Here is a 24690-nt window from a genome sequence, read left to right as displayed (position 1 = left end):
GATTTGCACCACCTCTGGGAACTGCAGCTTCCCCTCCACATAATCTTCACCTCCCACAATTTGGCAGTTTGCAGCAGATTAGATTTGCGATTCTTTGGTATGACTGGCATAGCCCCCTCCTTGATGAAAATGATTGCCCTGTTTGTCTCTCTGCCAGTTAGTCTCTTTTTACACCTCTTCCGCTCCATTGTGTCATCAAGAACCTATCAAGGCGTCACCTATACTGTCCTTGTGTTAAAGCTGTTTTCCATCCTGACAGTATATGTGCCAGTAATCAAAATAATCAAATTCACTGTCACCATCTTCGCAAATATCACACAGGATAAATAAAAACACACCCAGTAATTCTGATTCCAAATAAATATTCATTTAGGCAATACATTAGATAGATAAAACTTTATTCATTGTTTCACAAAAATATCAATGTAGAATCTCATACAATTGACAAACTGATTTCACGTCACTGCAGTTCTATAGTTAAAGCATTTCTAAGTGCTTTGAGTACTAATGATCAACTGTGAAGATTGCAGAATAATTTCTCTTGTGGGTCATGTGAGCTGTGGAGAGGTGCAGTGTGCTTTACTCACCTGGTGCACCAGCATTTCTTTTTATATTCTATGTTGAAAAAAGACAAAACAGTAGCTGTGTTCCTATAGGTTAATACTGAGCTCTACTGATGGAGGCTAACGGTGTTCAAATGAGTTACAATAAAAGACATATGAAGTAACATGAATGCATGCAAACAGAAAAACTAGAAATGGTAGAGGTGATAGTTAATGAGGGCTGAGAGAAATGGACTGGTGTACCATTCCTGGGGATGGGGTCTTTCAAAATAGATTCCACAGAGACATGGAAAAGCATCAATAACTTAATAGTTCTATTTTAAAAGTGCGCCTAGGGATTTCGTCCAGGCAAAAACATGACAGTTTGCAACAAATGGATCTAATTTGAGGGTCATGACATTATCGGGAAAATATAGAATGGTTATATCAGATCAAAGTGGGAAAGGATCTGATTAAAACAGTACCAACCATGGATTAATTTAGAGAGCAACTATTAAAAAGATTGACGTGAGGTATGCATATACCAGTCTTTATGCTCATGAGTTATGCAGCCAATGTTGAAAATATATATTAGCTATCCTCAATCAAAGTGGAGCCGTTGAATCTTTGTCCAGTTACTGGGTCTTTTCAGTGACTATCCCACGCTCTTGCAGATACTGCTCTTTCATCTTGGCTTTTCTCTCCAAGTTCCACTTGGTGAGGCTGTCATGCTCCCTGAAAGCCTATAAACAGAGAAAGAAAAAACACAAGAGGTGCTCAGAGTCTTGACTGAACTTTCTTTTGGGGTTTTATATTAATCAGTATTCACATTACATTGTAAGGCAAACTTAAAACTCAGAAACCTTTCCAGAACTTTTATGTTACTGACAGCACAAAATGACTGGGATCCATGTGGACTAAGGGACAGGCGGACCATGATCAGCCCTCACACATATTCACCCTGTTTCCAAGATGTCTTTCCTTACCACCACTCCAGAATGAGGAGTTCCCTTGATTCAAAAACCAGGATGGCCAGTGGGAACAAACAAAGTATTTAGGTAAACAGCCTACGATCAGTGGATGTGACAAGGATGTATGTTGGGTTCCATCTTTTCAGTCTATGTCAATGATTTGGATGAGGTATCAAGTTTAATATATCCAAGGTTGGAGATGATACAAAGCTAGGTGGCAGTGTGGGCACTGAACAAGGTACCATGTGACTTCAGGGAGATAACACCAGGCAACATGAATAGTGAGGAACTTGAAAGATGGATTATAATTTGGAAAATGTGAGGTTATCCACTGCAGTAGAAAAAATAGAAAGGTTGAGTACTTTTAAATGTGATGTGTACAAAGGTATTGGTATTCAGAGGGGAAAGAGCCACCAAAATCTAACACACACTTAATTACAGGAAGCAATTAAGACAGCAAACAGCACACCAGCTTTTATTGCAAGAGGGGTTGAGTACAGGACAGAGACATCCACTCCAACAGCCCACATGACCAGTGAGGCCTCTGGTCCCCCTACCCAAGGATATACCTGATAGAGGAGGAGCAGTGAGGATCCACCAGCTTGATTCCGGCATTTGGTGGGTTTCCTTTACAGAGGACACTCGAGCAGACTGAGTTTACACCCTCGAGGTTGGAGTAATGAGCAGCAATTATTTTGAAACAGGCGACAATTTTACAAAATTGGTATACTGACGGGCATCTGAACCAAGATTCACAGTTCCAAAATTAAGGGTGAACTGATCAGGACTGTGATGAAAAGGAAAGTCCTCATCGTTGCCCACTGTGCTTTGGAATTCTCTACCCAAGCTGGTTGTGGCAGCTTAGTCACTAAGCCTACTCAGGATAAAGATTAAGAAAGTGAGGGATATGGGGTTTATGCATATGAGTAATGATCTTACTGAAAGAGAAACCTAGGACTTTCTCTTGTTTCTAATTCTTATATTCTCACTGCCAACATGGCTTTTGAAACCACCAGATGATTACACGGGATGGAGAGACCCTGTTGGTGCACATGTGGTTAAGTGAGGGGAGACCACAGAATGGAATCTGCTGGGTGGTGCTGGGGTTGTTACACTGCGTTCTACAAGAAGTATCTGGAAGGAAGTGAAGCATCAAGGTTGGACAGGGCATCCCATAGATGGACTTGGTCAACATTAAAGTCTGCAGCTGATTGGCACTTAATATTACACTGGGATGAAAAGTTAATTAGCTTTGATAAATAGTCTCCATTGGGAGGTAGAAGCTGGGGGTTGTTGAAGGGAATGTGAGGAGAATAAAATAGGATCAGTATAAATGAGTGTCATTGATACACCATGGAAATAGGCCTTTCAGATTATGAGGCTGTGCTAACATCAATAACCCATTTGTGCTGACTGCTTAATTTTCAGTATTGGTGGGTTCATTGCTGCGATGTATGACTCCATGACACGAGACCACTGCAGGTTCCCTTTGCTCACAGTAGGCCCTTCATCTTTTGCCTGCTCTGTTCCATCGCATTGACTTCAATCACTGAACGCACATACAGAGGTAGAACCAGATTAAAGCCTTGCATCTCTCCCCCCGCCCCCCCACTCTCTAACATCCACTTCCTTTACAAAGCTCTGCTTCATCACACACGCCTGATTACATTCCTCTGGGGCACTTTACTTTGGGGGCATACAATTAATGTCTCTAAATAATTGCTGCAGTTCTTAGCTGTGACACTTAATGGGACTACTGCTCCCAGTGGAGGTGTTTAATTAGTCTGTAGTTTCCAATCTATGGATCTCAAGAGAATGTCTAGATGCAAATACCACAATCAAATTTCCAATCTGACTGTAGTTCCCTGGCTATGGATGCTGGGAGTGCCTTGTTCTAATGGATCCACAGTTCTTTGGTTTGAATGGGTCTGTAGCTCTTGTATTCCTCTCCATTGGCCTGTAGTTGGCCCTCAAGAGCATTTCCCCCCTTACTGTGTCTGTGGTTTCTAATTAGTTATGCTACACTCTTGAATATGGGGTTTCACTCTCACCTTTGCCCATTCTTCAACTCAAAGCCTCATCACAAATCCACTTCTTTGGAGTACCAAGATCCTATGGAAAGGGGCCGGATCTGCTTCTGGGGCCTACCTGGACTTGCCTGCATCAGCACACCCTACGTTTACTTCACTGGTTGTATTTTCAATGTCTCTTACTGAACCTTTAAGTCTGTTTGTTAGCAAATGGTAACATAAAACATTGATTTAAGAGATTTATTCACTTTTCTTCATTCTGTTTCAATTCTACAGAGCATAACCTACAACTAAGACTAATCTTGTTATACCTATTTATTGTCCTGGTATTTTGCATTTGCCTTATTATTTCAGTTGCTCTGGGGACATCTAATTTTGTACCACCGTCCTCACTTATGCTTATCTCGACATTAATCAGAACCTCCGATTTATGACCTGGCTCAGAGGAGACAGCCAAGCAACATTAGTGTCACAATGAACTGCTGGGCTGTTTCATTTTCTCTTCATTAAATAGTATATTTAAGACGATTTGCAGACTGATCAAACCTAACAACTGCAAGTGTGGCTCCCTCCCACTCTGGTCTCACAAGGAATAAATTCAATTTGTTGAAATGAGCCACATCAACTATTGCCAGATGTTGAAAATACAGAAATTCCAGCTGAAATAGTTTTCAATTTTGCTTCTCAAAATCAAATTAAAGCATGGCAACATTAAAGAGTTTTGAAATTGATCCCATTCATGTGATTTCCACTCTGCCAGAGTGCTTTTACTTGTCACAGAAAAATTCTGGCACAGTAATTGTTGCCCAAAACATGTCGCAGGCAGACTTTCTGCTTTGACTGTCCTTGCTTGAAGAGCCATTACTGAAAAGGTTGCCAAGTTGTGGAGGGTACACACTCAAGCTGTACTGGGCCTGAATTTAGTGGCTGAGGTGACAACAAATTATTTTCTAAACCTCACTACAGATGTTAGGCCGATGCAAAAATGGGTTAGTAGTGAACCTACCTTCTTCCCTGAGGCCACCATCACCACACAGGCCACGATGCTCATGGCGATCATCAGGTAGCAAACCTGCACCCTGATCTTGTTCCTCGTCGCTAAAAGCATTTCGATGCTGTTGGAAAGATTTCCATGTCAGTTGACCATTTCAACCATTGAATGTCTGACTATCACTGCTGAGCAGATCATTGATTCCATCTACAAATTGAATCCTTATTTCTTGTAATAGTATTCCAGAAAACCAGAGTTTATGCTCCCCCATTTAATCAATGTATAGACAGATGTCAATGTGGTATTAAACACAGTCACACTTAAACCACAATGCTCTCGAATCCCAAAGGTCACAAAGAACATCACGGACAATTGCAGCAATCTGAATGGCTAGTAATCCCAATGACTGAACATCCAGCTCACTCACTGTTCGGGGTCTGGACTGTAAGCTGAGTGTGTAGTCAGGACTGGAAAAATCAGTTCGTATCCAGATCTGGGGAACAGAGGACTTAGGAATTTCAGATTGCTTTGAAAGAAACTGATTACAAAATTTACCACACTATCTGCAGTTCCCTTCATCCAAGCGTAGCAAGAACAGCTCAGAGTGTGTAAAAATTCTGTGATATAACTTCAGCTCATCTTTCTGCAGCTTACCAAGTCTGGCAAAGTTTGTTAACAATTTCTTCCACCTCAGTTACCCTGAACACACATTTCTCTCCCACCCACTTTTGTCAGACCTATGTCCATTTGAATCTCCTAGATTCCCTTTGGGAGGAAAACTGGGGTCTGTCTGGTCCATCTAAGAATCAGATTCAGTTTTTATGGCCAAATATTTGCAGCCAAATCTAACAGGACATTGTCACCTTGACTATAGCACTTCCCACAATGTCACTTGCAAGAAATATTATTCCCTTTTCCCAGCCCCTCCCTCTCTGATGCACCTGTTCAGATGAAGCAGCTGGATTCTAAAACATATGAAATGCCCTCCTTTCTCAAAGGACAGGGTTTCCCTTCCACCACCATCGATGTTGCCCTCACCCACATCTCCTCCATTTCCCACACATTTGTCCTCATCCCATCCTCCTACAGCCCATAACAGGGATAGGGTTCCCGTTGTCCTTACTAACCACCCACGAGCCTCCACATCCAGCGTACTATTCTCCGTAACTTCTGCTATCTCCAATGGGATCTTTTCCTAGTTCTCCACTTTCCGTAGGGATCATTCTCTACAGGATTCCCTTGTCCACTCATCCCTCCCTGCTGATCTCCCTCCTGGAATTCATCCCTGCAAGTAGGACAAATGAAAAACCCACCTCTACACCTCTTCTCTCACCACCTCTCAATGGACCAAAATATCCTTTCAAGTGAGGCAACATTTCACCTGCGAGTCAGTCGTGGTCATCTATTTGTCCAGTGTTGCTGGTGCAGCCTCCTCTACATCAGTTTATCGAGGAACTTTGCTCCATCTGCAACAGGCAGGACTTCCTGTTGGCCACTGCCCATTCTCATTCTGCCCTGTTAGTCCATGTCCTCGTCTACTGCCATGATGGAAACACTCTCAGGTTGGAGGAGCAACACCTCCTATTCCATCTGCATAGCCTCCAACCTGACGGCATGAATATCGATTTCTCCATCATCTGATCATTACCCCCTCCCCTTCTCTCTCTTTCCATTCCCCATTCTGGTTCTGCTCTCGCCCCTTTTCCTCTCCTCATCTGTCCATCACCTCTCTTTCTGGTGCCCCTTCTTCCATTTCTACCACTGTCCACCATCCTCTCCCATCAGTTTCCTTCTTCAGCTTCAGCACCACTTCAACCTGCCATCTCCCAGCATCTTACATCATTCCCCCCCACCTCCTCCCTTATCTGGTTTCACCTATCAGCTGCCATCTTGTACTCCCTATCCTACCCCCTTTCCTTCCAGTTCTGATGAAGGGGCTCATACTGAAACACTGAATGCTTATTCCCCTCCTCAGACGCTGCATGACTTACTGAGTATCTCCAGCACTTTGTGTGTTGCTCAAGATTTCCATCATCTATAGAATCTCTTCCGTATACATCTCTTTCTCTTACCCTCCTGCTTTGCTTCCTGCCTGAGAGCTGCTTATTAGTACCTGTCCTGATGTAGTAATATTGTATCTTATATACACGGTATACATTAGTGTATTGTGGCTGTTGAATGCTCCATGACACTATGCTTCTTTGACTATGGTCTACCATGAACAATATTACACCAGACTTTTTCTTTTAATGGTCCTCAGCTATTCTAAACTATTCCAAAGCTATTTCAAAGATGAGAACTTTATCAATCATATCTTTCACTGAATAAACTCAGTTGTGTTATTCACACTCAGGTCACCTGGAGCTAGAGATATATCACCATATTCATAGTAACACTAGCCCAGTTCTTCCGAGGGCTGGAATTGGCTGCTGGAAAAATAATACTTTTAAATCGAACACGTTTTCCCTCGTGGTCTCTCTAACAGGACAGCCTGATCAATTGCTCCAAACACTTTTAAAACTGGCACAATAAAAGCCAGCTCAGCTTTGGAAATGTTCAGCTAACTGCAGCTTGTACAGTGAGCTATTTCTGCATTAAACCAGGTGCTGATCTAGACAATGATACAGAGCAGAGCCGGGCTCACACACTGAAGACAAAATTATAACCGGCCTGCTGAGCATAGCTGGTACCTTCCGCTCTCCTAAAACACTGTGGACACCAAACCAGCAGTTGATAGTGAATGCAGGCTCACTTATCAACAGGTCACAAATGGTCGCAGGTTGGTAATCAGCTCAGTGCTCAGAGGGGCAACAGCAGGAGGCAGGACAACTGGTGCTTCTCCAAACCAGCAGCTGCTGAGTAAAGAGCTTCCATGGTAACATGACTACGTATCTCAGTTGTGGTGAGAATACGTACTTGCCTCAGGCCTACCCTATGCTGAAAAGCTTTCATAGTTTTCTTTGTTTCGTGGTTGTCTGGTGAAGACAAATCTCAGAGTTGAATACCGCATACAAACTGTCCTTTGATAATAAATGTATCTTGAACCTTGAATGTGTTAATACCAATCCCAGATTTCACTATCTCTATGCAAATTGTTTCAAAATTGTAGATCTTTCTAAACGCCAATGCAGTGCCACTGAGCACAGCTCACCACCACTGAAAGAATGTTAAAAACCCACATTGTGTCAGAGATGGACTGGTGTCCATATATGGAACTCATCACCCATTAAAAACAGAAAATGCCACAAACACTGAGCAGGTCAGGTGGCATCTGTGGGGGGAGCAGCAAAGTCACCATTTCAGGTCAAAGACTGCTGGCAAAAGATCAAGCTTCCATTTTTAGTGATGCCCATTGAACCAACAGCTGGAAGATTCACAAGTCACAGCACTGCAGTCCAATGTAAAGTCATCAAGCTAAAACATCAACTCTCTCTCCCCATAGATGCTGCCTGACTTGCTGAATGCTTCTGCCATTTCTGTTTGTTTTTATTTCAGGTTCTCTGCACCTGCAGTTTTCACTTTCCAAATGTTAGGTACATTTGTCATCAAAGATGGATTTGAAATGGCTTCAACCATTTAATTCTCAGTCAGATATAATCTGTATTTTAATGGCGGAAAAAATGTTTTGCCAAAATTGCACAATAATCACATAATTTTTTTACAATACACCTTCTCAGATAGATGGCAAATGAATTATGAGATAGATATTTCTGTCTAATAGAATTACACCAGTAGCATCACAGTAACCACAATGAAATACACTGAGAGCCTGAAATCACCAAAAAGAAAAAAATTGAACAGCAGTAGTATGTGACTGAGCATTTATTAAAACTTGTTAGAATTCCCCAGTTCAAGCGTACAATCTTTGTGTATACCACCATGTTGATGCAAGCAGATCGATAAGCAGAGAGGAGGTCATAAAGGAGTCAGCTGCACAGAATTGATTATGAAATCACTTACGAAACCATTTCTGGGATGTCCTCCTGCCTTTTGAAGCGTCCAGTCCACAGCAGACACCTTCTGTCGAACATTGAGGGTATCCGGCCTTGAAGTCTATACGGAGAATATTCTTGAAGAGATATAAATACATTTTAAATCAGAGTTGGACTGAACAAAACGCATAATTTGTCCGAATTCCGAGGACTTTTGTTCTTTGTTGGTTGTGTAATAGAGAGATGCAGCTCAGAAAGAGGTCCTTGTGGCCCATTGAGGCTCCTCAGACCCTTGTACACTAATCCTACAGTGATCCCATTTTACTCTCCTCACATTAGCATCAATTCCTTCCAAATTCTACCAATCACCCACACTCAGAGTAACTTATAATGGCCAATTAACCCACCAGTCACCCTGCGTTGTGACGTGGTTGGAACCCAGAGAGTCACAGGGAGAATATGCAAACTCCAGGCAGTCTGCACAGGAGGTTGGGGTGAAGGTGGGTTTCTGGTGTGGTGAGGGAGCAGCTCAGGCCATTGTGCCCCTCTGTTGAGAGTGCAGGCCTCAGGCACAAAGTGGCATTCAGACCCATGGCACATTGTATGCCCACCTCCCTGCCACCACTCTGTCCTGTCCCTATGCTCCTCGGCATTCCTCCTGCACAACCAAGCCACAAGGGCAGCACAGAGTACAGTGGTAAGCACAACACTTTACAGTACCAGTGACACTCTGTTCATTTCACACTACTAGGTTTGCACCTTCTCCCCGTGACCGTGTGGGTTTCCTCCAGGTGCTCTGGTTTCCTCCCACAGTGCAAAGATCTACCAGTTGTTAGGTGAACTGGTCACTGTAAACAGGCTCGTTACTAGTCTATGGTTAAATTGGGAGATTGCTGGATGGCCGGGCTCAAAGGGACAAAAGGGTGTTTTCTGAATTGTTTGTCAGTAAATAAATAAGTACATGAGTAAATGAATGAGTTAATTAATGAGTAAATACCCAACCCCAAAATGATACAGTATGGCTGCTCAGATTAATCATTAGTATTTAGAAGAATGAGGGGGGAGGGATCTCGTTGAGACCTACCAAATATTGAAAGGCCGAGATAGAGTGGTATAGTGAAGATGTCTCTCATAGTGGGTGAGTGTAAGATCAAAGAGCACAGCATCAGAATAGAAGGACAACCCTTTAGAACAGAGATAAGGGGGAATTTCTTTAGCCAGAGGGTGATAAATTTGTGGAATTGATTATGTACAGACAACTGTGGAGGCCAATTCATTGGATATATTTAAATTGAGGGTAGAAAGGGTTGTAATTAGTAAGACCATCAAAGGTTACAGGCAGGAGAATGGGGTTGAAGGGGATAATAAATCTGCCAATGTTAATAGAACATAGAATAGTACAGAACAGTACAGGCCCTTCAGCCCACAATGTTGTGCCAACACTTAAACCCTGCCTCCCATATAGCCCCCCACCTTAAATTCCTCCATATACCTGTCTAGTAGTCTCTTAAATTTCACTAGCGTATCTGCCTCCACCACTGACTCAGGCAGTGAATTCCACGCACCAACCACTCTCTGAGTAAAAAACCTTCCTCTAATATCCCCCTTGAACTTCCCACCCCTTACCCTAAAGCCATGTCCTCTTGTACTGAGCAGTGGTGCCCTGGGGAAGAGGCGCTGGCTGTCCACTCTGTCTATTCCTCTTAATATCTTGTATATGTGCGTGCTTGCGTGTGTATATATTGAATGAGCGAAATGGCCAATTTCTGCTCCTGTGTCTGAAGGCCCAGATGAAACAAATGAGTGTAGTAATGACAGCGAGATGGAGATGTGTGTTCTCATTCCACATACAGCCAGCTTTGGTCAGCTGCTGACTAGCCAACACCAGGGCTATCCAAATCAGTCTCAGACAATAAATGCTTAACTCAATGCACCACACACTGTATAAAAAGGAACATCTCGTGAACTAACTAAATGAGAATGGGATTGCTGGTAATTATTGGGCAACGTCTGTTCAGTGTGATCCAATGGCTTCCATTTCCAGACCTGGGGAGGATGTCTGAGATGGGAAAGGCTTGAGAGCAGATACTTCCAAATCTGACCGTGCCTTAAGCTGCACTCAACTGCTGGGATAAGCTGCGATGTCCTGGGTTCATAGACAGGCAAGGTTTCAGTACCCGCAACCTGTACCTCTCAACTGAAAATTGAAGGAAGTCACAGCAAAACTGACATTAGACATGCTACACGTCAAGGAGAAAAGACAAGGGCAGAGGGGTCAAACATTTCCATTTACAGGGGTGAACGATGAATTATAGAGTCCAGGGACAGGCCTTCAATGCACCATGTCCAACTATACCGAGAAAAAGGAGACGTGGAGTTTAGTAACAAACTCATACAATCGACCTACAACAATCTTTAAACTCAGTGGCCATTCTATTAGGTACAGTAAAAGTCCTTTTGCATCTAATAAAGTGGAAAGTGAGTATATGCTTCTGATCTTCTGCCACTGTAGCCCATCCACTTCAAGATTCGACATGTTGTGCATTCAGAGATGTTCTTCTGCACAAGACTGATAAATCGTGTGGTTATATGAGTTACTGTCGTCCATCTGTCAGCTTGAACCAGTCTGGCCACTTCCCTCTAACCTCTCTCATTAACAAGGCATTTTTGCCACAGAGCTGCTAGTCACTGAATATTTCTCTTGCTTTTTACACCATTTTCTGTAAGCTCTAATGATGTTGTGTGTGAAAATCCCAGGAGATCAGCAGTTTCTGAGATACTCAAACCACCCTTCTGGCACCAACCATTATTCCATGGTCAAAGTCACTTAGATCACATTTCTTCCCTATTCTGATGTTTGGTCTGAACAACTGAACCTCTTGACTATGTCTGTATGTTTTTATGCATTGAGCTGCTGCCACATGATTGGCTGATTAGATATTTGCATTAATGAACAGGTGTATCTAATAAAGTGGCCACTGAGTGAAAAGCAATAAATATGATTTTTTTCTGTAATGTAATTTGCTCCAGGGAGAACACAAAACAGCAGAACACAAGAACAAGTCCTTCAGCCCACAATGTTATGCCAAACCAATTATGCATAATTAAACTAATCTGTCCTGCCTACATCACAAACAAGAGAAAATCTGCAGATTCTGGAAGTCCAAGCGACACACACAAGATGCTGGAGGAACTCAGCAGGCCAGGCAGCATCTATGGAAAAGAGTACGGTCAATGTTTCGGTCTGAAACCCTGGCCTGGCCTGCTGAGTTCCTCCAGCATTTTGTGTGTGTTTCTTCTGCCCATCCATAATGTCCATAGCCTTCCACTTCCATTAGAGTCATGCATCTACCGATGAGCCTCTTGAGTGCTTCTATTATACTTGCCACAATTACCACCTCTGGTAGTGAATTCTAGGCATCCACCGCTCTGTGTAAATGACTTGCCCTGCACAGCTCCTTTACTTCTCACCTTAAATGAAGGCTCTTAGTATTAGGCATTTCAACCCTGGGAAAAGAAACCAGCACTGTCTAGTCCATATATACCTGTCAGAATTTTATAAAATGTTGTCAGGTCTCTCTCCTCTCAGCCTCTGTTACTCCAGAAAAAGTGACCCTAGTTAATCCAACTTCTCCGTGTGGCATATGTATTCTAATCGAGGCAGCATTTGAGGAAGATTTTTGGTAACCTCTCCAAAATCTCCACCATTTTCATGTAATGAGGCAAACAGGACCAAATTTAATACTCCTGATGTAGCCTAACTGGAGTTTTACAAAACTAACATAACCTCTGGACTCTGGAACTCAGTTCCTCGACTCATAAAAGTAATCATGCCATAGTCCTTCTTTGCCACCCTTTCAAAATTCACACATTAGGATGTTCCTGTTGACTACAACTCAGCGTTTAACATCATCATCCCCTCAAAACTAATCGACAAGCTCCAAGACTGAGATCTCGGTACCTCCCTGTACAACTGGATCCTTGATTTCCTCACTTGCAGACCCCAGTCAATTCAGATTGGCAACAGCATCTCCTCCACAATCTCCATGAGCACTGGTGCACCACAGGGCCGTGTGCTTTGCCCCTACTCTACTCACTTTACACATATGACTGTAAGGGCAATTACAGCTTCAATGTCGTATTTAAGTTTGCTGGTGACACCACTGCCAGTGGCCGAATCAAAGGTGTATGGGGAGGAGATTGAAAATCTGGTCGAATGGTGGCACGACAACAATCTCTCACTGTCAGCAAAACCAAAGAGTTGGCTATTGACTACAGGAGAAAGAAGCCAGTCCTCATTCGAGGTGGAGAGGGCCAGTAACTTAAATTCTTCGGTGTTATCATTTCAGGGGATTTGTCCTGGTCACATCAGAGGTGCCATTAAAAAGAAGGCACAGCAGCACCTCTACTTTCTTAGAAGTTGGCGTAGATTTGACATGTCACCTAAGCGTTGACCAGCTTACACAGATGAACAGTGGAGAGTATCCTGGCTTGTTGCATGGTATGGGAACACCAATGCCCACGAATGGAAAAGCCTACAAGAAGTGGTGATACAGCCCAGTCCATCAGAGTAAAGGCAACCCTCCACCCCAATACTGAGGACATCTACAAGCAGTCCTGTCACAAGAAAGCAGCACCCACCATCCAGGCCATGCTCTCAACTTGTTGATGCCATCAGGAAGGAGGTACAGGAGTCTCAGGTCCCACATTACCAGGTTCAGGAGCAGTTATCAGGCTCATCGATAACTTCACTCACTTCAACACTGAACTGATTCCACAACCTATGGACTCTACACACAACAACACACACAAAATGCTGGTGGAACACAGCAGGCCAGGCAGCATCTATAGGGAGAAGCACTGTCGACGTTTCGGGCCGAGACCCTTCGTCAGGACTAACCAGCATTTTGTGCGTGTTGTTGTTTGAATTTCCAGCATCTGCAGATCTCCTCGTGTTGACTCTACACACATATTTTCTCAGTATTATTTACTTACTTATTTTATTATTATTTATTATTACTGTTTTTTCTCAGCTCAAGCTAGTAAACCTGAGGTACAGGCATAGCCAATCATGTTCATTTCTCAATTGCTAGGAACTTTCGGACTATTCTAGTGCTGTTTAGTATTGTGGCTTTCTGAAGATTTACATGAATATTGCTGTGTAATCCTAATTGTTTAATGCTGTTGTGTAGTAACTTTGGGATGATACCATTTTTCGATATTACTATCCGGACAATGTCCATGTTCCATAGTTTTTCCAATTTGCTTTTTTAATTCAGCATATTCCTGGTGTTTTTCACTTACTGATTTCTGTAAGTTATGCGTGTTTCGAATGGCTATATCTATGAAATTAGTTGTTTTTGCTTGTTTGTCCTGTATTATTATATTTGGATGGTTAAGATGGATTGTCCTATCTGTAATAACTGATCAGTCATAGTTTGTGGTATTCTGATTAACAACTGGATCAGGCTTGTATTTACAGTAAGGTGTGATTTCATTTATGAGTTTGTATTTTAAAGCGAGCTTTTGATGAACAATGTTTGCCACTTGATTGTTGTTATTATTGTTACTATTACTGTGTTACTGCAGTCGGTCTTTGGTACGTTTGTTGTCTATGAGCCTCAGTCTGTAGTTTTTCATTGATTCCATTGTACTTCTTTGTTTGACTGTGCAGGTCCATAACAAAGTGAATCTCGGGGTAGCATATTGTGACATAGTATATGTACTTCCATAATAAATTTACTTTGAACTTTCAGTCCTTAAAGCATAAACTCTAATTTCTTTTCGAAGTTACTACTTAATTTCACTCTCTTTCTTTCAACTGGCGATCCAGATCATATCAAATGCCCTTGCTAAATCAAAAAAAAATCCTGAACTAGCCAGCGTTTCTGCAAATCATTTAAAATACGTGTTCTCTGGCTACAGCTCTCCCTCCATTGCCCATTAACCTTCAGCTTGTGAATATAATTGCAATAAAGAAATCAGGTAATAATTTAACTTCCTCATTCAACAGGAAAACAAAAGTCTGTGTGAGTCATTTAATGTGTCAGACATTTCCTACGTCAGCGATGAAACAGTCACTTCAGTTTACAGTAAATTGAATGTATTTCCCAATGGCCTTCCTTAGGTTTAGTTCTGCTGTCGCAATCACTATCATGTCATTAAGAAAATTTAACTGCAGTTCACTTAAAATGCTATTTAACATTTAAGATCCATCCTGTTTCAGTGTGTTAAATGCTTTGTAATTTATATTGAAACTATCTTTCTCATTTCTAACGATAGCAAAACATTACAGCAGAGAGAGAAGTTGTAGACAAATGGGTGTACAAACTATATGGTATCCAATAGATTACTTCCCACTTACTCAGTTACACTTAAGCTGGTGATTTACCGCAGGATTAAGAGCTTTGGACGTTTTACTATTTATAATAAAATTGTTGGAACAGTTAAAGGTCAATCATTACAATTAAATGAACTGCAGCACAAAAACGAACTAGTTTAAATAAAATTACCTCAATGCACGGGAGCTAACTTGCCACATTGAAACAGAGACTCCCCAGGTGTTATCAATGGATCTTGGTGTCAAGTCATTGAGCTTCTTTGCAGAGGGATGAAACCACTCCGTCTGAGTTAAAGGGAATTTTCCTCATAACTGAGTTAGTTGTTGGAGAAGTGGACAGAATGGGTTGGGGTTTTAATGTTTGGGAGAGTGTGTGGGTCGGGGGAGGGGATAGTGTTGAGAGACAGATAGTGAGGAAGAAAAGGAAATTTAGAAGACAAGGATAGGAGATGGAGGGGACTAAACAAAATGCATCAGAAAGAGATATAACAGCAGCAAGAGTATAGAGGGAAAAGAATGAATTATAATTTAATTTGCTGATAAATGGTTTGTATATTCACTGCCTTAATGGCATTTCCAAGCAGACAGGGGAAGGATAGAAAGTTCAGTGAATGCTACTGATTACCATCAAATTAGACCAGTGCTTGCACAGGTTACCCCATTGGTTCAGCAACACCTACAAAACGTTTCTACCCCTTTAAACATACACAAAGTTAAAACACACGCACATAACTTAAACATTGAAAACCTACAGCACAATACAGGCCCTTCGGCCCACAATGCTGTGCCAAACTTTAGAGATTACCTAGAGTTACCCATAGTCCTCTATCTTTCTTAGCTCCATGTACCTATCCAGGAATCCCTTAAAAGACCCTATCGCATCCACCTCCACCACCTGGCCAGCAGCCCATTCCACTCACTGACCACCCTCTACGTAAAAAACTTACCCCTGACATGTCCTCTGCTCTCCTTACTCTAACTTGCACTCCATCAGTGGTAAAGCACGATCAGGTAAAAGTTTATTCACTCTGTATGTGCCAGAACTGACAGGTGTTTCATCAAGTGTGGCTGCCCCCTCCCTCGTCACCAGCCCTGCCTTTCTCAAGGACAGGCCATTCCCTCTGCCCTTCCCTCCGAATGTCCCTTCCACTAACCAGGTCTCTCCCTCTGCAATGGAACTCACCAGTCCTCTGGTTTACATCACCTGCCATCCAGCGCGCCAGCAAGAGACGAGGGAATAAGGCCAGGAGCCCCTCTCGTGGAGTGGCCCATCAGACCCAGGGGAGGGGCAGGTGAGCATCGCAGATCCAGGGGAGGGGGCAGATGCAGCTCCATCCCAGCGCCATGGTCTACCCCAACACCACCCCAGGACATCAGTGAACCACTTAGGCTTTCCTGAGCACCTGAAGCAATGGCGCCTCCAAGGCTGCTCGACTTGCTGAGAGTATCTGCTAGACACCGCAGTGTAGGAGGATCCCTCTCCACAGGCGTTGAGTCCCGCCGCTGGTACAACCCTCCCTCCGCGCTGAGCGACCCATCGGCCTCACCGTTTATGGGGGTCCCGGAGTCTCTGTGTGCCCACCGCGGACCACCGGCGGCGCGGAAGCAGCGAGCGGCCGCGACCGGGAGCCGGGTTTGGAGGGACAACAGGCCACGGGCCAGGGTCAGTCCTCGCTGCATGGTGAACGGTACGGTACTGCTCCGGCAAACTCACCGCCCCGGGAGGAATGAGAAATGAGAAAAAGATTTCCGGAAAAGGAGGGGGCAAAGAGTAAACTCCACCCTCCGGGAGAGGGGAACTCCGCTCTTGAGACATAGAGGGGAAAGAGCGAGATATGTTCCGGGTAAGAGACACCTTCGCCCCCGACTGAGGTGACCTGATCGTCCCCTCTCTCCAGAGTGACCCGCCCCCATGCTGGTGTTTCACTCACGGTGCGCTTCCTCCCGGCGGGTAACAGTTCTACTCCCTCAAAGACCCCACCCCTACTGGGACGTAAACACCAGTCTGTCTCCCACGGGAAGGGTGGCTCACTCTCACTTCCAAGGTAGGGTCTCGCTCTCTCTCCCCCTCCCCCTCCTCTCTCCCACCCCCTCCCACTCCCTCCCCCTCCCCCTCCCACTCCCCCTCCCCCTCCCCCTCCCACTCCCCCTCCCCCTCCCTCTTCCCCACCCCCTCCCCCTCCCCCTCCCCCTCCCTCTCCCCCTCCCTCTCCCTCTCTCTCTCTCTCTCTCCCTCTCTCTCTCTCTCCCCCTCCCTCTCTCTCCCCCTCCCTCTCTCTCCCCCTCCCTCTCCCTCTCTCTCCTTTCCCCCTCTCTCTCTCCCCTCCCCCCTCCCCTCCCTCCCCCTCCCTCTCCCTCTCCCCCTCCCTCCCTCTCCCTCTCCCCCTCCCTCCCTCTCCCCCTCTCTCTCCCCCTCCCTCTCTCTCCCCTCCCTCCCCCTCCCTCTCCCTCTCCCCCTCCCTCTCCCTCTCCCCCTCCCTCCCTCTCCCCCTCCCTCTCTCTCCCCTCCCTCTCTCTCCCCCCCCTCCCTCTCTCTCCCCTCCCTCCCCCTCTCTCTCCTTTCCCCCTCTCTCTCTCCCTCCCCCTTCTCTCTCTCCCCCTTCTCTATCTCCCTCCTCTCCCTCTCCCCCTCCCCTCCCCTTCCCTTCACATGCTTCCTATCTCTGGAAGAGAGAGACCGAGGGAGCAAACCCGGGGGGGGGGGGGGTTGAGAGACGTCACAGCCCTGGTGGGGTGGGGAAGAGAGGGAGACAGATGTTGAAACCCAGTGCCCATGGGAAAGAATGAGACCTGCACTTTTGAGCCAGAGAAGGAGAGAGTGACCTTATTCACAGGAATGAGGAAGAGAAAAAGACCTTAATGCTGAGGGAGAGATCTCCCACCCCAGGGAGACAGAGAGAACGAGAAAGATACACTTTACTGGAAAGGAGGAAAGAGAGAGAGAGCGCGACCACCTCTGGGAAGAGAGACTCCATCCCTGCCAGAGGGAGAGATCCCACCGAGAGGGAGTCTCCACTCCCAGGGGAGAAAATTAGGGACGGGGAGAGAGAGAGACCATCCCCAGGAGTAAGACTGTAACCTACATGAAAGGAGGGGAAAGAGGGAGGGAGAGTTGCCAATTCTGGGAGAGAGTGGAAGAGACCTCAGCCTGAGAGAGGTGATGACCCTATAACTGGGAGCGAAAGAGAGAACCCACTTCTAGGAAAGTTCTCTACCTCTGGAGAGAGACACCACCTCCAGAAGAGGGAAGGAGGTTAGACAGAGAGGGAGAAAGAGAAACCCCACCCAAGATTATTTTTTAAAATTTCTATATTGACTTTACTCATGATAAATATATACACACACAGGAAAGAAACAAAGCAATGACATAGTGTAAACTTGAAAAAGGAGAGAGAAATATCACAAACAGCAACAATGCCACAATGTGACCTTGGGGTGATGCCATTTCCACTGTTGGAGGGCTTCCTCATTCAACTCTGCCCCTCCTTGAAGGACCCTAGACTGTGGTCCTTTCACACAGAGCCTTTGCATTGGCTGTGTGAAGGTTCAGTGCATCTCTCAGTACGTACACTGTGAATATCTGCATCTCGTTGTGCTGTGAGACCGACAGGCTTCTGGCAGACCAGGGGATGTCCTTCACCGAGCTGATGGACTTCCAGCAGCACTTGATGCCTGTCTCAATGTCTGTTCCTGTGATCAGAGAGTCCTCTGTTTCACAGCTCCTGGGGCAACACTGACTCTTCTTTGCATCTGTCACCAAACCCATTAGCAAATCCAGAACCTGCAAAGAGGTGGGTGACCATTTCTTCCCACCACAGCTATTCAAAGGGCAGCATACACTGAGGGTGGTAGATCACCTGTTGAGGAAGGCTCTGATAGGGAGAGCACCTCTCACTGTCAGCCAAGAGAGGTCATAATGCTGGTTGGTCAGATCTGGTGATGACGCATTTGGCCAGATGACTTGGACTGTTTGCTCAGGGAACAAACCCACTGAATACCTCCATGTCTGGAGTGCATTCCACACTAACCACTGCCTGATGGACTTGTGGTCAGCGGTGTTTTCTTGGAAGAACTTTCCACAAAGGGCAGGTAGTGTGGCAAATTCTGATTGGGGCATTGAATGGTAGAATGACCAGGCCTATCTTCTACAACAGCAGAGTAGTAACACTTGGTGTCCATGTACTTTGGGTCCACCCACCACCTGGTACAGCCACACACGAAGTCAGTCGTCAGAATGAGGGCAATGTTTGGTACACTTTTGCCCCCATTCTCAGGGGACTTGGTCATCGTAACCCATTGGACCTGCTCCATCTTGGACTCCCAGATAAACTGGAAGACATCCCAGGTGATTACTGAGGCAGAGATGTGAAGAACAGGCCACACTGCTGCAAATACAGCAGCCCTGGGAGCATATCACACCTGATGACCACGTTTTTCCCAGTTATTGACAAGTGATCTCCCACAAACCCAACTTTTCATTTTAATTTCATGATCCACTCCAGCCAATTTTTGGCATACATTCAGCTCCTCTGAGTCAGATCCCCAGCGCCTTCCTCTAGTTGACTCTGGCCCTGGTGCTAACTCAAAACTGGTCACAGACGCTTGAGCAGTCTGCAAACTGACCAGAAGGTGGCGACATCATCCGTCGTGTATAGGGAGGTTTTGAATTGTGTGCGTCCTTCGCCTGGTAACATCAACCTTCCTAGGCTCTCATCCTTCCTGATGGGTTCAGCAAGCGGTTCAAACCAGACAGAGGAGAGCAGGCATCACAGACTTGATGGGGTAACTGTATATTTCCCGCACATTGATTTGGACAGCACTATGGATATCTATGGAGAGCAGTTAGATCCTGTTGCCAATTCCCTCACTAAACCTCATTTTAGTACATCCATTATGTGCATGGGGATATCCTGTAGAAGGCCTTTTCCTGTTCTGAAATGATCAGGCAGGTATCCATCTTTCTCTCTTGCGCATAGGTGACAGTGTCAAAGATTTTCCTGTATAGGCTCAGTCTGGGTGGATCACCTGCCCCAGGCAGACTTGAACTAGTTGGCCTTGGACAGGATCTCATAATCCACATTCAACAATGAAATGGATGTCCGATTCCTAATGTCCTCCTTCTCTCCCTTCTGCTTGTTGAGAGTAATGATCCCTTCCTCATGGAGACTGACATACCACCACTCAGAAGCAGAGTGTCATACACTTCCAGCTGGTCTGGGCCCATCCAGTCCCACAAAGCAGAGTTTAGCTCAGCCAGTAAGCCATCACTTCCACGAGTTTTAGACAAGTCAAGGGAATGGATGCAGCCTGTCAGCTCCAGCCTGTCAGGGGCTAATCCAGAATCTCTATTTACTGCCGCCTAGGTCTGGAAGGCCCGGCTGTCATACAGACTGGTATAAAAGGGTTTACAGATCCTTAGTATATCTGTCAGTGAGGATGTTACTGAGCTGTCTCCTCTGTTAACACTGTGGATCACTTAGCTCCCTCAGTGAACCTTTCAGAAGTATGAACACATCTCATCCTATGCCATGGAGTGGACCTGGATCTGAAGATGATCTAGGAGGATTCAGAGGCAAAGAGCATGCTGCTATCCTGGAGGAGAGAGAGAGAGGGAATCACTACCTGTGGGAGAAAGAAGCACTGATCCAGGGGACAGGGACCCCAGCCCTGAGAAAGGGAAAGAGACCCCACACCCTAGGAGAGAGGGGAGAAGACTGTGAGAAATGTGACTAATGAGGGGCAGACAGCAAGAGCAGGACAGAGACAGAGTCAGAGACCGACAGATCTGCAGATTCCCTCCCCTTCTCTCTGTGCCACCTCCACCTTTTTGAGGCATCACTTTTTGAAGATGTCCTTGATGCTGGGGAAGGTATTGCCCATGATGCAGCCGGCTGAGTTTGCAACCCTCGTCAGATTTTTCCAATCCTGTGCAGTTACTCTTCCACAGCAGACGGTGATGCAACCAGTTAGGATGCTCTTCATGGTATATCTATAGAAATTTGATAAAGTCTGTGGTGACCTACCAAATCTCCTCAAAACTCCTAATGAAATATAGCCACTGATGTGCCTTATTTGTAATTGCATTATATGTTGGGCCCAGGATAAATCTTCAGAGATGTTGACAGCCAGGAAATTGAGACTACTCACCCTGTGAACAGATGGTTGAAAGAGCAAGCCTTTGGATATGCAGCGTTGCTTGAGAATGGTTCTTTGGATTTAGTCTGGGTATTGAGCTGAAGTCTATTTAAGACAAAAGGTCCTGATGAAGTGGTCTACCACCTCAGACAGTAGCTGTATTTTTCTCTCCACAGACGAACTGGAGCTGCAGCTTGATGACCTTTGCCTCATTCAGGAGACTGTGGAAGTGACAGGCAGGAGCTACAGTCACCCCTAGGTTGCAGGAGGCAGGGAACAGGATGACTGCCAATAGAAGGAAAAGAAATGGCAGCCAGTAACAGCTCTGCTGGACATTTCCCCCCAATGCCAAGTACCCCGTTTTGGATACTGTTGAGGGTGTCGACCTGCCAGGGAGAGCCACAGTGACCAGGACTCTGGCTTGTGGCTCAGAAGAGAAGAGAGGTGGAGAAGTCTGCAGTAGTGATAGGGGATTCCACAGAGGAATGGAGATGAGATTCAGTGGACATTATCAAGACATCTGGATGTTATGTTGCCTCCCAGGTGTTAGGGTCAGATTGGGTCGATGACATACTTATTACCCCTCAACCATAAGGCTCTTGAACCAGAGGAGGTAATTTTAATCAATCTTCACTTGTCTCATCACTGAACTGTTCCCACAAACTATGGTCTCATTTTCAAGGACCGTTTATCTCATGTTCATTGAGTCATAGTAAAGTACAGCACAGAAACAGGTCCTTTACATAAGAACATAAGAAATAGGAGTAGGAGTAGGCCATCTGGCCCATCCAGCCTGCCCCGACATTTAATAAGATCATGGCTGATCTGTCTGTAACTCAGCTCCATCTACCTGCCTTTTCCCCATAGCCCTTAATTCCCTTACTATGTAAAAACCTCTCTAACTGTATCTTAAATATATTTAGTGAGGAAGCCTCAACTGCTTCCCTGGGCAGAGAATTCCACAGATTCACCACTCTCTGGAAAAACAGTCTCTCTTCATCTCCATCCTAAATCTTCTCCCCTGAAACTTGAGGCAGTGTCCCTTAGTTTTAGTCTCACCTACCAATAGAAACAACTTTCCTACTTCTATCTTATCTATCCCTTTCCAAATTTTGTATGTTTCTGTAAGATCCCCTCTCATTCTTCTGAACTCCAGAGAGTATAGTTCCAGGCGACTCAATCTCTCCTAAAAGGTTAACCCCTTCATCCCTGGAATCTACCTGGTGAACCTTCTCTGCACTGCCTCCAAAGCCACTATATCCTTCCTCAAGTATGGAGACCAGGACTGCACACAGTACTCCAGGTGCGGCCTCACCAGTACCCAGTATAGTTGCAGTATGACCTCCCTGCTCTTGAATTGAATCCCTATAGCAATGAAGACCAACATTCCATTTGCCTTCTTAATAACCTGTTGTACCTTCAAGCCAAGTTTTTGCAATTCATGAATAAGCACTCCCAAGTCCCTCTACACAACAGCATGCTACAATCTTTCACTATTTAAATAATGATCTGCTCTTCTATTATTCCTTCCAAAGTGGATGATCTTGCATTTATCAACATTATATTCCATCTGCCAGACCTTGGCCCACTCACTTAACCTATCTATGTCCCCCTGCAGACTCTCCCCATCCTCTGTACAATTTCTTTTCCACTCAGTTTAGTGTCATCAGCAAATTTTGCTACGCTACACTCAATACCCTCTTCCAAATCATCGATGTAAATGATAAACAGCTGCGGGCCCAGCACCGACCCCTGCGGCACCCCACTCACCACTGACTGACAACCGGAGAAACACCCATCTATACCAACTCTCTGCCTTCTATCAGTTAACCAATCCACTATCCATGCCAATACACTTCCTCCGACTCCATGCATCCGTATCTTATTTATAAGTCTCTTGTGCGGCACCTTAACGAACGCCTTCTGGAAATCCAAGTATACGACAGCCACCTGTTCCCCTCCATCCACTGCACTCTTTATGTCCTCAAAGAACTCCAGAACTGTGACTCCTTTGACCCATCCAGACCATGCTGAGCCTTTTAAACTTCCTATTCCCTTTGACCACAACCCCCAAACACCTAATAGTCATGTACCTGTCCAAACTTCTCTTAAACATTGAAATTGAATTTGCATGCACCACTTGTGCTGGTGGCTCATTCCACACACTCACCACCCTCTGAGTGAAAGATGATTCCCCTCATGTTCACCTTAAACTTTTCATTTTCATATTTACCATTAACCCATGACCTCTGGTTGTTGTTCTATCCAACCTCAGTGAAAACGCCTGCTTACATTTACCCTATCTATACCCCTCATAATTGTGTATACCTCTATCAAATCTCCTCTCAATCTTATATGCTCCAAGGAATAAAATCCTAACCTATTCAATCTTTCCGTATAACTTAGGTCCTCCAGATGATGCATCATCCTTGTAAATTTTCTCTGTACCATTTCAATCTTATTTACATCTTTCCTGGAGGTAGGTGACCAAAACTCCAAATTTGTCTGAACCCTTAGTGCCTAAGTGGCACATGGGGCCTCACCAAAGTCTTTTACAACTTCAACATATCATCCCATCTCCTGTACTCAATGTTCCTGTGTCTATTGCTTATTTATCTATTATTTATTTATTTATTTATTTATTTTATATTGCACAGCTTGTTGTCTTTTGCACACTGCTTGTTTGTTCATCCTGTTGGGTGCAGTCTTTAATTGTTTTTCTTGTATTTACTGTGAATGCCCACAAGAAAATCAATCACAGGGTTTGTATATTGTAACATATATGTAGTTTGATAATAAATTTACTTTGAGCTTTGACTCACTGTGTCAAAAGGAAGGCTCAGTCATTCAGGACTGAAGTGAAGGAATTTCTTCAGCTGGGGCGACGGTGAGGATTGGGCAGGATCAGTCCTGGGGATCATTCAGACAGGGAATGTTCGACTCCAGGGGTCTGGGGTGAGTGTGAGGACGTGTCACTGAGGAAGGAGATAAGAACTGGGATGTCATGTTACAGGTGTACAGGTCACTGCTGACATCACATTTGGTTGCCTGGCGATAGGTGCCACATAAAGACAATGCAAATATCTCTAAGGGATTCTGTAATTTCTACCAATGTGATCTGAGAATGCACTTGGGGATATATCCACCTTAATACCACCAATACCTGATTTATTAAAGGTAGGGGGAGATTTAAGGTGAGAGGGGAAACATTTAAATGTGATCAGAGGGACAACTTATTCCCAGCGTGTAGTGAGTATAGGCAATGACTGGCCAGAGGAAGAGATGGGTGTGTACAATTGTTTTTGAAAGAGATTTGGTCGGGTACACTGATAGGAAAGTTGAGAGGGATATGAGGCGAATGCAGGCAAAAGGGAATTGCACAATCAGATCTCCGGGCTGCCAAATCTCCTAGTTCTCTCCTGGCCAGCTGCCTATTGTCCATCCTGCCCACCCTTCACCCAACCCAACAACAGGCCTCCCATATCATCCAGTTCACCTGTCACCCAGACGACAGTGGGTTTGCTGCCCCATTACCACCAATGTAACATTCTAATCTCAATGTTTAAACCCCTTTATTGGATTGCAGAGAAATCTGCTAATCTCATGTAAAGTCAATAGAGCACAAAAACACCTTTCGGAGTCTGTGCCGACGAGCTAGCACCCGTTTCCATGGCACAATACTCCCCCACAGAGTCTATCACCCACCTACATATGAGGGTCACTCTAGCCACCGACGTGCAGGTCTTTGA

At 44.9% G+C, this 24690-nt stretch overlaps 1 protein-coding gene and 1 pseudogene across 1 annotated transcript; one reads left to right on the top strand and one right to left on the bottom strand.

Annotated features, from left to right (window-relative positions):
- Positions 1-381: 381 nt before the first annotated feature.
- LOC140734535 (protein FAM162A-like) lies at positions 382-16612 on the bottom strand. Its single transcript, XM_073058634.1, has 4 exons — positions 16354-16612; positions 8495-8603; positions 4550-4658; positions 382-1285 (listed from the first exon to the last, which is right to left on the bottom strand). The coding sequence occupies exons 1-4, from the start codon at positions 16484-16486 to the stop codon at positions 1178-1180; spliced, it is 459 nt and encodes a 152-aa protein (XP_072914735.1). The 5' UTR covers positions 16487-16612; the 3' UTR covers positions 382-1177.
- LOC140734534 (sodium- and chloride-dependent neutral and basic amino acid transporter B(0+)-like) overlaps positions 16536-24690 on the top strand; it is an 86548-nt pseudogene continuing 78393 nt past the window's right edge.

The sequence above is a fragment of the Hemitrygon akajei genome, chromosome 10 (assembly GCF_048418815.1).
Source record: "Hemitrygon akajei chromosome 10, sHemAka1.3, whole genome shotgun sequence".
In the NCBI taxonomy this organism is placed as follows: domain Eukaryota; kingdom Metazoa; phylum Chordata; class Chondrichthyes; order Myliobatiformes; family Dasyatidae; genus Hemitrygon; species Hemitrygon akajei.
This window is presented reverse-complemented; position numbering and strand designations above follow the sequence as displayed.

Coding starts and splice junctions, on each gene's coding strand:
- LOC140734535 (XM_073058634.1), bottom strand. CDS start 16,486: ATGCAGCGAGGACTGACCCTGGCCCGTGGCCTGTTGTCCCTCCAAACC. Junction 4,659..8,494: donor GACATCCCAGAAATGGTTTC/GTAAGTGATTTC, acceptor TCTTTCCAACAG/CATCGAAATGCTTTTAGCGA. Junction 1,286..4,549: donor TGGTGGCCTCAGGGAAGAAG/GTAGGTTCACTA, acceptor CTCTGTTTATAG/GCTTTCAGGGAGCATGACAG.